This window comes from Sycon ciliatum, chromosome 1, assembly GCF_964019385.1.
Source record: "Sycon ciliatum chromosome 1, ocSycCili1.1, whole genome shotgun sequence".
NCBI classification, from domain to species: Eukaryota; Metazoa; Porifera; class Calcarea; order Leucosolenida; family Sycettidae; genus Sycon; species Sycon ciliatum.
In genome coordinates this window covers 71765228-71776694 of record NC_088643.1, presented here as the reverse complement: position 1 = coordinate 71776694, position 11467 = coordinate 71765228, and the positions used below count along the sequence as shown (strand labels likewise).

Here is an 11467-nt window from a genome sequence, read left to right as displayed (position 1 = left end):
AGGGCGGAATTTCTCTAATTCTGGCGCCATAATTGCACAGTCGGTGTGTTACCGGTCTGGTCATGTCTCAAGCGCGCGAAGAGCCTCCCTGTGCGCGATGCTGGGTCCACGTGCGCGTGAGTGTGCACGTGATCTCTTTTTACGATTCATAAATTTTGTTTGTGACATGACATGAATAAAATGCCAGTCGTTCGTTTACAAGGCCGGAATTCGCTCATTCTGGTCATTCCAGAATTTAAAAAACAGTTCCAGAATTGTGTAAACGTGTAATCGAAAGCGCCCATTGATCATTAATGCAAAATTTTAGACTGCTTGTCGAGTCCAAATACTACAACTCACAAAGTCACAGCCAAGAGGAAGTGATACAACAAAAGCAAAATAAGACCACTGCTCACTAGGAAATCACTAGGACTATAATGAACATGACTGCAATCAGGTTCTATATGGACAAAAGATAGGTGATTAGAAAAACACAAGTACACATGGAGCACATGCACATCTTTCACAGCCTGGAATGCAAGCCTTGCCTGCAGAGCTTGACATCGTGAACCAACCAGTGAAGAATGTAGCATGAATAATTCAATACTACTTTGCATTTGCATAATTGTAAATATTTTGATTATGGTGCAAAAAAAGAAAAAGAAAAAAAGATATTATGGCGCCAATGGGACGACGGTTCAGTAGTGCGGCACTACGTGCATGTAGAGAGAACACCAACAGACGGCATTCAGTCAAGAGCCAGATTAGCAGTGGTGTGCGCAAGTGCACTGCCTAAACATTATCATGCACATATCTTTGTTGAAAAGAGTTTTCTGTCTTGGAGAGTAGATAAAGGAATATAAGCGAGCTGGAAACGTTGGTAAATATAAAATGATCGGAAAAGTCTATGAACAGAAATAAAGTGAACAGCGGGGGAAACAAAACCCCGTAGCAAATAATGCAGCCGGCCGCATGCAAGAAAGAGTGCAAGCGTGATTGGCAGAGAACTACTATCGGCCGTCATTACGTTGCCTTCTCACTGCAAAAACGCAAGTAATATGTAGAAAACCTGCGATGAGATAGCGGACGGGAATACGGATAGTGTGATTGTTGAGCAATAGTGGTTGTAGAGTACATGTAGAACTCCCCTTATCCGGGCAGGTTGGAAACGGGCACTGCCCGTAATTAGGAAGAACCCGCAACTCAGAAGATAAGAGTGCATGTACTAAAAGAGAGAGAGAGAGAGAGAGAGAGAGAGTTCAAGTAGACAATTTTTCATGTCTATCAATAATATTAATTTTGGGGCCATTTCCCATTAAAAAGCCCGCTTTTGTTTAGTCCTGATAGGTCCGAAAGGTGCCCCATAGACGGAAGTGCCCGCATCTGGGGAGTCCGGATTAGGGGAGTTTTGCTGTATGTCAAAAAATACTCTACCAAAAACAGAGTATAGCCTTGTCCAGCATACCCAGAGTGACCAGACTACAGACAATTTGCAATCACTAACGATGCAGTCACTAGCATAACAATCACTAATGCAACCGTTCAGCTTACGGTTTCCAGTCCGGGTCAAAGTGATTCTTCAGGCCGCTCCAGCACTTGTAATAATCTTCGTCAAGGCTAGAAATGCCTTGCGCCCACTTGGTCACACGCATGCTCAGAGAGGATTCAAACATAAACGCCTGCATAAGACGCACAGTGTATTACAAACGACACCATACAGGATTGGATTGTCAAAACAGAATGTCACACAAAGAGCTATCTATCTACATGTATGCCTGGCTCAGGTCACACAGCAACAATTTGTAGCCGTGCAGACATAACTTCACAAGGATAATACGGAAGAAGTATGGACGAATGCGATTGACAAATTCAACGTGCATTCCAAAGTCTTCTTCAACAGAACTATAGACAAGCATAGGTGTTGACAGCTGCGTCTTAGAAAGTCATCATGGAGTAGCAAATACCATTAGAAGTTGGCATACCATGATACCATGATAACCTTTGTCAATCAGCACACAGTGAGTGGGGACAACCACCTCATAACACAGTGAGTGGGGACAACCACCTCATAACACAGTGCACAACCATTAGCATAAGCCATAACGTAGTCACTTGAAAAACCGAAAGCAGAACATTATCGTGACTTGGCGCTTCACACTTCATGCTACATGTACATTCAGATGATGCCATGACTGTGGAGTTCTTATAGCGTTGTCGCTGAGACTCACAACTTCCTCCCCTGCCTGAACGTGATGTACCACATACCACAGCCCTAAATGTTAGTGCTTGTTAGGAAGTACGAAAGCACGAGCGTGATCCCGACTCACCATCGCACCAAGGGCAATCTTTTCGGCCTTGAGGTCGGCGTTGGATGCTCCCTCAAAGCACTGTGTGTCCGGACCATGCGGTGTCATCATGCTGTGCAAGGTAGCGCCACCGGGCTGAGACCCTTCCGGCTAAACCACAGTAGAAATACCAACAGCAGGGTGCATGCATCATGATGATGATGAATTGATGATTAGCGTTCTTTTAAGATCCGTTGAAGTTTTGCACATGAATGCGTCGTTTACAATGCATTGAAGTAAGGAGCGCCTCTCAAAGGGTTAAGTCAAGTAACTACGAGCGTATCAACCAAGTCTCCATGTGTAGCCGTGTCATTGATAGCCGGAACTTCACCCGTGAAGGGAAATATCACAACTTGCAATGACTGACTATTACAAAAATACACTGCACATGCAGCACAAATAAGCTACTGGGTAGGCAGACACGAGCAGGGATCACGCCAACTGAACCAAAGCATCCAGATGACAGTTACACATCAGCATAGCACTCGAAGTATGCAGTGTGCAGTGTCAGTGCATGGAAGGTCCTGATACTCACCTTGGCTTCATAGCGACCCTTGATCAGACCCATGAACTCACTCATACAGTTACCTATGCAGCAGAATACAATGAACAGTGCAGACCATGTTGTGAACACAGTGGCAACTTAGAAAAACAATTAGCCGTCAATAATTTCAAGCTGCCCACTAGTACAATTATACCTTGTCACATACATTTTGCCAACAATCACCATTGCCTTGACAGATTCTTCACAAAACAAAGCAAGAGATTTGTCGCAGATGTCAAACTAAGCGTGCAAGATGAGCCATGCACGTGGAACAGAAGACAACAGATGTGATCCTTACGGTGGTAATAGGGTGGCCTGAAAGTGTGCTCCTGTACGGACCAGCGCGGTGGAAAGATGACGAAATCAGCAATGGCAACACCTGGCTTTTGAGACTGGCACGTCAGGACAGTGAAAATGGACGGGTCCTGTTGATAGACAGATAGACGGCAACAGCAGCAGAAGGAGAAGATGTGTTCAATATTAATTGATCACAAAGTTTTCGCAATACAGTAATGTCGAAGATTGTCACAGGTGTGCAGTACTGGCCTTCTTCCGGTGGTGAACCTTGTTACCTACTGAAGCACTTCTCTGACAAAACTAGGTGTCGAGTGTGGTTACGGGGCAATATAGCCACCGCCATACGAGTTATGCATACAACGATGTGTACAAAGATTGAAGTGTCTCGTCAACACCTTGTCACGGCTTTCTGAGTCTTGAAGGAAAGTGTGCAAGTGAGAGTCTGGACTACCCTAGCAATGATTGTACTCGTACATACACAGGTATACTTCACATACATTTGCACTGAACGTAAACATACCATGTGATCGAAGGACACAGAGTTGACGACGTTGAACTTGTCCAAGTCATACTTGTATGGTACATAGTTACCATGCCATGCAACCACATCAAACGGACTGTGGAACTATTGAGCAAAGAGCATGCACACACAGACGCAGACACACACATGCACACACAAAGCAAATAATACAACGGTCATGTACAAGCATCCCAATGATGCGAGTAAGCCAGCTTTGGCATCTGCAAGCAACACCATCATCCATCAGGACTATCAAGATACCCTGTTGAAAGTAGGAGCAGATCACTATAGTAGCTATAGCACAATATATGTGATGAGATAGGCAGCAGCTACCATAGTCCCCAAATGAAAATCAGGCACTAGCTCACCTGTTTAGCTGAGAAGAGCTGCCCTTGGAACTTGGAAATGACCACATAGCCGCCGGGAACAATGACATCATCAAACGCTGCTGTCGGGGTCAGAAAATCGCGTGGATTGGCCAAGCCGTTCGCACCTGGAAGTATCAAAGGTAAAACCAGCCGTAAGGTTGTGGCTACATACGTGTACTCTGTCCGCGGAGGAATGTATTACACAATTCGTAGCAGGAGAAATTCACTATCAAGGAGCTTGCATAGGCAATGGAGTGCAAGGAAATAAACGGAAGTTTAGCATTACAAATTTCGCGTTTGAATTCACAAATATTTTTCGGTTTGCGAACAGGATTGCGAACTTTTGCATTTTTCGTTCGGAAAAGCAGTCGAAACACGAATTACGGATTCGTGTCAGGACAGTCATAAATTTACAATGGTGTACAGTCTGTACACACGTACGACCTGTCAATGTCATGCAAGTGCGAATTCTGTTTGCTAGTCCTCATCATAATGTGAATTTCGTCATTGAGTTCGACTTTCATTGGAGTGCAAACACGAACACGAAATTCATCTTGCTAAACCTCCGTAATTATAAGCTGGGTGATATGTCAGCATGAAGGAGGCACCCACCATGACCATAACCATGACCATAACCATGACCATTCTACTTCACTCCTCTCCACATTCATCATCACTGTGCATGCACACAACATGCACCGTGATAATCGTTCTAATACTATAAATGAGATATTCTGTACGTAGTACTAGTAGTCCTAGCAACCCACTACCAGTACGTCTGAACAGCCGCTACTAGAATCAAGTCAGCCAGTGACGCCAGTGCAGTCACAACCCGCTACTACAACACCGAGTAAGTCTCCACAGCAGTTGGATAGTACTACGCCAGTTGTACCAGCTCAACCACGCCGTTCGGTACATATCTCTAAGCCTACAACCAGACTTATCGCAGATCCCGCTTTTGGCTCAGATCATAAGCACTGAACCTTACTAGATGCATCTTCTTCTTTTAGGGGGAGGGAATGTTATAATGTACGTGCATGAGGCAGTGAAGGAGATGATGCATCGAAGTAATTAGTTAGATCAATGGAGCTACAGCAACAGTATCACACGTTATTTTTAGGTATACAAGGCCGTCAGACCGGGTCAGGCTTTCGGACCATGGTCGGACCACTTTTTTTTAACACAATGCCAAAAGTGCCCAGAATGCAGGATGTTGCACCATAATTTCAAATTTTTCCTGTTGCCTCCAAGCTGCCCGATTTTTCGTTTCAAATTACAGTCCATTTCAAAACTATAGACGCGTACCTAGGCAAAAACCGTTATGCCAGCATCTATACCACATAAAATCTGTGATCACTTTGTGCATAAAAATTTCCAAATTGGGCGTCTGTTATCCAATCGTTTAGAAACTATAATGAGAGTAATTGTGGAGCGGACCTGAGCAATATTCCGAAAACTATTCTCAAAAAGTTCCAGCCAAATTTGAAATATTTCAAAAACTCTACGCGTCTATAGTTTTGAAATGGACTGTAGGGGTGGCTCCAAACCGGAAAGGCTTTGGAGTGCACGTCAAGTTCACTCTGAGTTCTGAAATTAGGTAATTGCTATCGCTCCACGACGGCCAGTACAGAGAAACAATAAGCCTTGTGGGTGCTTCCATTAGTTTTCATTGGTATACGGTGCTTTATTGGCGAGAGGCGAGCCGCTGTTTACCTGCGACAAGAAGTTGATTTTTCGAAAGACGTAAAACTCAAGTCGCAGTGCGAAGCAACACGTCGAAAACTCACCTGCTTAGTATGGCGCTTCTGGTCATCGCACAGCCATGACATTTTGGCTCTGAGTAAAAACACATCGTAGCCTCACTGTGACATATGTTTTCTAATCAAAATATCAAGAGAGAAAGTGAATATTGAGCCCTTTCCGGTTTGCAACCTATTTCCTATTTGAAACCGTCTCCGCTACTCTGTGGGCTCAGTTTTCACACGGAGACCAGTCCGTGTACGGTATGAAAAAATCCGTGTGAAACTTGATCCCGTACCGCGACGAGGTTTCCAGTGTTTGTTTTTTTGGTGTACAAGTGTTTGAAGCGCGGATCTGAGACTACAACGTACGGTATATCTCCTATTAGAACGACTATCATGGTGCATGTGTTGTGGATGCACACTGTCACAGTCTGTGCATATGGTGTGCATGCACACTGTCACAGTCTGTGCATATGGGGTGCATGCACGGTGACAATGAATGTTACGAGGAAACCCGTAGAACTCCAATTGGAGTTCGCCGAGGCTCCTCCAATTTATATTTGTGCTATGAGACACCAAGGCATAGAAGGGGACATCAAGGACAATGCAGCTTCCTAGCACATGGAAATACAAGTACAGTCATGAGTACAGTCAACTTCGCTAATAACGACTGCGGATATAACGACAATTCGCGAATAACGACAGAATTTCCATGCCCAGAGCAAAGTCCCATCCCACTGTAATACATACAATGAGACTTTGGGTATAACGACACTTCGCGAATAAGGACACCTTTTTGATGCCCCGCCGAGTGTCGTTATAAGCGAAGTTGACTGTACACACTGTCCAGCCCAGGCCTAGTCCCCCCCCCCCCCCCCTCTCACACACACACACACACAACTCACCAATGGGTCCAAGGTCAGGCAGCGTAAAATGACCATCGTAGACCTCCAGTACATAGCCACGGGATGACTCGTTGACTGCCACGTTGAATCTCATGCCTTGCTGAATCACACAGATCTCTCCGGAGCGAACTTCCATGACGCCAAATTCAGTTGTGATAACAAGTGTACCTTTCTGTGGCACTGTACAAAGACAAGGGGAAGAAGAATATCAACTTACTTACACCAGCACTACAGTAGAGATGGTCTATACACAAGTCAGTTCTTTTTTTACCAAAACGTACTACATGAACTGGGTTCGAGCTCGCCAGAGCCCTGTACACAAGTTGTCGGTTGTTCGCATCTTTTCTTGGAGGAGTTCGCAGGCTGCCATATGAGACCTGCTTGAAAACAAGACCAGCATGTGCTTATGAAGTTGCAAATGCTAACGGTCGATGCGATAACCCGCCAACCACAACCACAACCAGTACACAACCATTACACAAACAGCCGCCTAACAGCATTTCTAGCACATATTCGTTCATAGATTTTTGGCAGTTCCAATCCCTATACCTAGACAACCCTCACGCAGAGAATGCCTCTCCATCACGCGTACATTTACGCGAGCATTAAATTTTGTCAAACGACAATCGAGCGCATAGACCCTACCGATCAAGAAATCCCCATCGGAGTTGTAGAAGCACCTATGTCACAGAAGAGCACAGGAAAACAAACACTAACTTCCAGTCATAGAAACAGCAGCGTACATCATATCAACACAAATTGTACAAGACCAAACGTGCAGCACAAGCTCACCAAACAACAACCCATGCGGCTGAGAAAACAACTCAAACGGCATCACAGTATTAAACATGTTGTGAACAAGCAGGAGCTGGCACAGAACAGTACAGCAGTAGCAGCAGCGCAGGCAGCAGCAGCAGCAGCAGCAGAATATAGCACAACTGAGCAGTACTTAGTACAATGTACTTGCAGAGACAACAAAGTGGAGGTGGCTATTTCAGCTACCCTGTGGCCTAGTGCAGTAGCGGAGGTTTCCTGAGCGGCTTAGGTACGGCACCGCAACTCACATGTTCTCCATTGACCGGTTGCAGCAGTACACGTAAATACCAATGCCATGGCGGCTGCATGGGTCACCTGCACCGCAGATGCTGGACAAGCCCTGGATAACAACACAATGTATAACACAATGTACAACACAATGTACAACACAATGTACAACACACACACACACACACACACACACACACACACACACACACACACACACACACACACACACACACATATCAGAGGATTCAAGAGGACACCCAGGACCCACAGATACATGCTTATACAATAGAGATATCAGCAAACACCATCTTCCTGGTTAAAGTCTACTTGAGCAACTCACCTCAACAAAGTCAACACGGTGTTCATCCGACGGCAAGCGGAATGGATTCCACCGCAGCTGCACAAAGAAGGAGAGAGCAATCACTCAGCACAAGGCTCATTCGTGTGTGTGTGTGTGTGTGTGTGTGCGTGTGCGTGTGTGTGTGTGTGTGTGTGTGTGTGTGTGTGTGTGTGTGTGTGTGTGTGTGTGTGTGCGTGGTATGTGTGTGCGTGCATGCGCAAAATAGACGAAAAGTGTGTGTCGAGTATTTGTTGATTTGCAGTACAAATAACAAAGCAGGACTCTCCACTGGGTGTGACTGCAGCATGGCAAACTGTTTGCATGAACGCGCACGAAACCCCACAAACGAACATCGCACATGATTCAGGAGTTTCCTTTGCACATGTACATAAACAAAAGTGGGGAACTGCAGTAGGCTAGTGGGCCAAAGACAGTCTAGATGCCTTTTCGATAGCAAGTCTGTGTGGAAGGTTGCCAACCATAGGATAAGCAGGCCAGGCATACATTTTTAATTTCTTTAAATATTTTTTTTACATCAGTATTACCTGGTTAGGGTTAGCAGGTCCAGCAGGCCAGTCGTTGGTCAGATGTCCAGCTTCAGCATGGCTGAATGGCTCATGCTGTACACTTGGACGGATACGATACAGCCACCTGTGCAGCAGAGAGAGAGAGAGAGAGAGAGAGAGAGAGAAAAGAAGAAGAAAGAGCCCAGAACGGAAATGTTGAGGAAACCGCCAGCCAGCACAAATGGTCCGCGGAGAAAGCCCTCACGTTCTGACATTGCTGTGGCGTGGCGAGGTGAATGCAGAGCCAGACAGCTGCTCTGCGTACAGGCCATATGGGCACTTTTGTGGATTGTTCTGGAAACATACAAGACAGACAGACAGACAGACAGACAGACACACACACACACACAGAACAATGCTTCAAAAAACACAGCAGTAGACGAACTCTATAGGCGTACCTATGTACTTGTACGCAGTGAACTGATTTCTGTATCGGAGTAACCATGCACGTTTACCATCCTCATCCCTTCGGACTTTGGAGCCAAGTTTAGCCTGGGCTCAACATGCCCAACATTTAGCATGTCAACATTTCACCTGGTAAACCTGCAGGAAGGCATCACTCCCTGCTCAATACATAGGGCTTCGGGAAATTCACCCCTCATCAGTTCAGTAGGCTTATAGACCTTGTGCTCCAAAAGCACTACATTATAATACAGTAATAATAATGCTCCCCCATTTCAAATGCAAGGGATACCTCATGGGGTGTTTGTCGCACTTGAACAGGAGTGTTACTGTGAGCTGGGTCTCATCTGGGCCCTGACACATGATGCAGAACCTAGTTGAATGTATGCCCACAGAATGTGCAGTAAGTACAACAAGGTGTGGTGCATTTGTTCCACCAGCCGTGTAGTACCGGGAAGGGGGTTTCTTTGTAATGCTACGTGAAACAGTAGACCAGCACGTTGGCCCAGTGGCTGTGGGCTTGCCTGAGGTCTCGAACTCGAATTTGAACCCGCTAGGGAGCGTGTACCACTGCGTATCGTGCTAACAAATGTGGTGATGCATGCCCAAACCAGTTTACATGCAATGAACTACGCTGCTACCCATGGTCGACTGGGTATTCCATTACTTGGGGTGAGGGCAACATGGATGCAGCTAACGAGGTTTCGTGCACTGGTTGTGAGACTTACCATCTCACCCTCACCACTGCATCTGCCACCTTCGTATAGTCAGGCATGGCAATGGACTGGCACGAGCGAAACTTTCTAAGCTGGTTGTGTTTCTTAACACCAAGAGTAGATAAACAAGAGTGTGCAACTCGCGGATGGGTAGGCCCACAGCGGAATTTTTTGTTGACGTAATCTTTTCGACGACGCACGCGCTGGGAGTCTTTCAGAAAGTTTTCCCTCGTGCTCTTGGCTGGCTTTACACTACAAGGTCGGTGCCCAGCACGTGCTCTCACACTGCTCTGCGGCAAAATGCGCGTTCTTCTGAAAAAAGGTGACGTCAACAAAAAATTCTGCCGTGGGCGGGGGTATCTGCAGATAAGCCTTTTGCGCGTTGTACAGATGCACGAAATCCCGTAGAATCCCGTAGAACCTAATGGGTGTTGAATGTGCAGGACCCTATTGTGTTTTCTGCTATTTCCACTAAGAAATGGGCGCTGAAGGCATTTCAAACGAAAATCGTTTTCTGACAAAGACCTAGCTAGTCCTTTTTTTCTAACCAAAGTGAAGAAGCTGAAAAAGGGATTGTTTGCCATTACTTATGAGGCTAAAATTGGTCAAATGCGCATGCATAGCACACAATGAACACCCAATCGGTTCTGTACACACCTACGCCCTAGTACTGAACTTCGTACATCTGTACAACGCGCAAAAGGCTTATTGTGCAGGAGAGATCCGGAGTTGCACACTCTTGTTTATCTACTCTTGTTAACACCATTAATTATATGGTCTATACAAAAAAAACTGGTGGTGTTAGTGGACATTCTAGCGTAACTTGTAGTTCCTTGGTCCATTTTTCTTTTCAATAAATTAATCCTTGGCTCTCCATTCGAGTCAATTATATGGTCGGTTGGCAATGCGGATGTGCGAACTGAACTTTACCCATGTGAAAACACTGCAATGTAATCGGTATTGTTTATGCAACTATATACGCGACTATGTACTCGATACAGTCACTGCGAACAATCTCAACAAATCACTGAGGTTGGCTGGACAGGCCAGCCGGTCCGGAGCGCTTTCTGACCATACTTTACACTGAGCGCGGAGACAACCCCGAGTGGTTTGGCAGGGTATTTCTGGCACGGACTGCAGGACTGACCCAGCAAGCCAAATTGTTACTGTTCTTTAAGTGTGATTCAGGGCCGTGGCTAGTGGAATACGACTGCATAAATTTCAATGTAGAATACGATTCTCAAAAGTATACACTTTGGAAAATTGATGCTGGTGTAGCCTGGGGGCAACTCTTGGCAGTGCGTGCGTCTAGTCTGTATGAAGTCAATGACTGGTGGGAGTGTGGAAAGCATTTAACACTGCATGTAGTCACCCACCTGTCCTTCAGGGAGAGCATTGGGAAGAGCTTCGGATTGAAACTCATTCCCAAATCCTGCCAAGTACTGAGATTCGCAGTAAAACAAAGAAAAATGTTTTCTACTACTTTGGTTCGGAATTTTATGGAGCTCACATAAGCAACAATGGTACCTTCAATGGTTCGGACATTTCAAAGTAAAAAGGCCCTGGTCAACCTACAATTGCCTCGACACGAACACTGAGCAGACCTGAAAACGTGAATAGCCACAGCTACAGGTGAGCTACAGGTGATCACCACCATGTACCACAGCAACAATAGTCAATACTGCTGATTTTTACC

The 11467-nt window shown here is 45.6% G+C and overlaps 1 protein-coding gene across 1 annotated transcript; it reads right to left on the bottom strand.

The window, feature by feature from the left end:
• Positions 1-290: 290 nt before the first annotated feature.
• On the bottom strand, positions 291-11439 carry LOC135805273 (homogentisate 1,2-dioxygenase-like). Its single transcript, XM_065319291.1, has 15 exons — positions 11299-11439; positions 11148-11213; positions 8859-8947; positions 8633-8738; positions 8088-8144; positions 7765-7856; positions 7346-7380; positions 6701-6880; positions 4054-4178; positions 3686-3790; positions 3167-3293; positions 2860-2912; positions 2307-2435; positions 1531-1658; positions 291-1018 (listed from the first exon to the last, which is right to left on the bottom strand). The coding sequence occupies exons 1-15, from the start codon at positions 11314-11316 to the stop codon at positions 1003-1005; spliced, it is 1326 nt and encodes a 441-aa protein (XP_065175363.1). The 5' UTR covers positions 11317-11439; the 3' UTR covers positions 291-1002.
• Between the last annotated feature and the right edge of the window lie 28 nt (positions 11440-11467).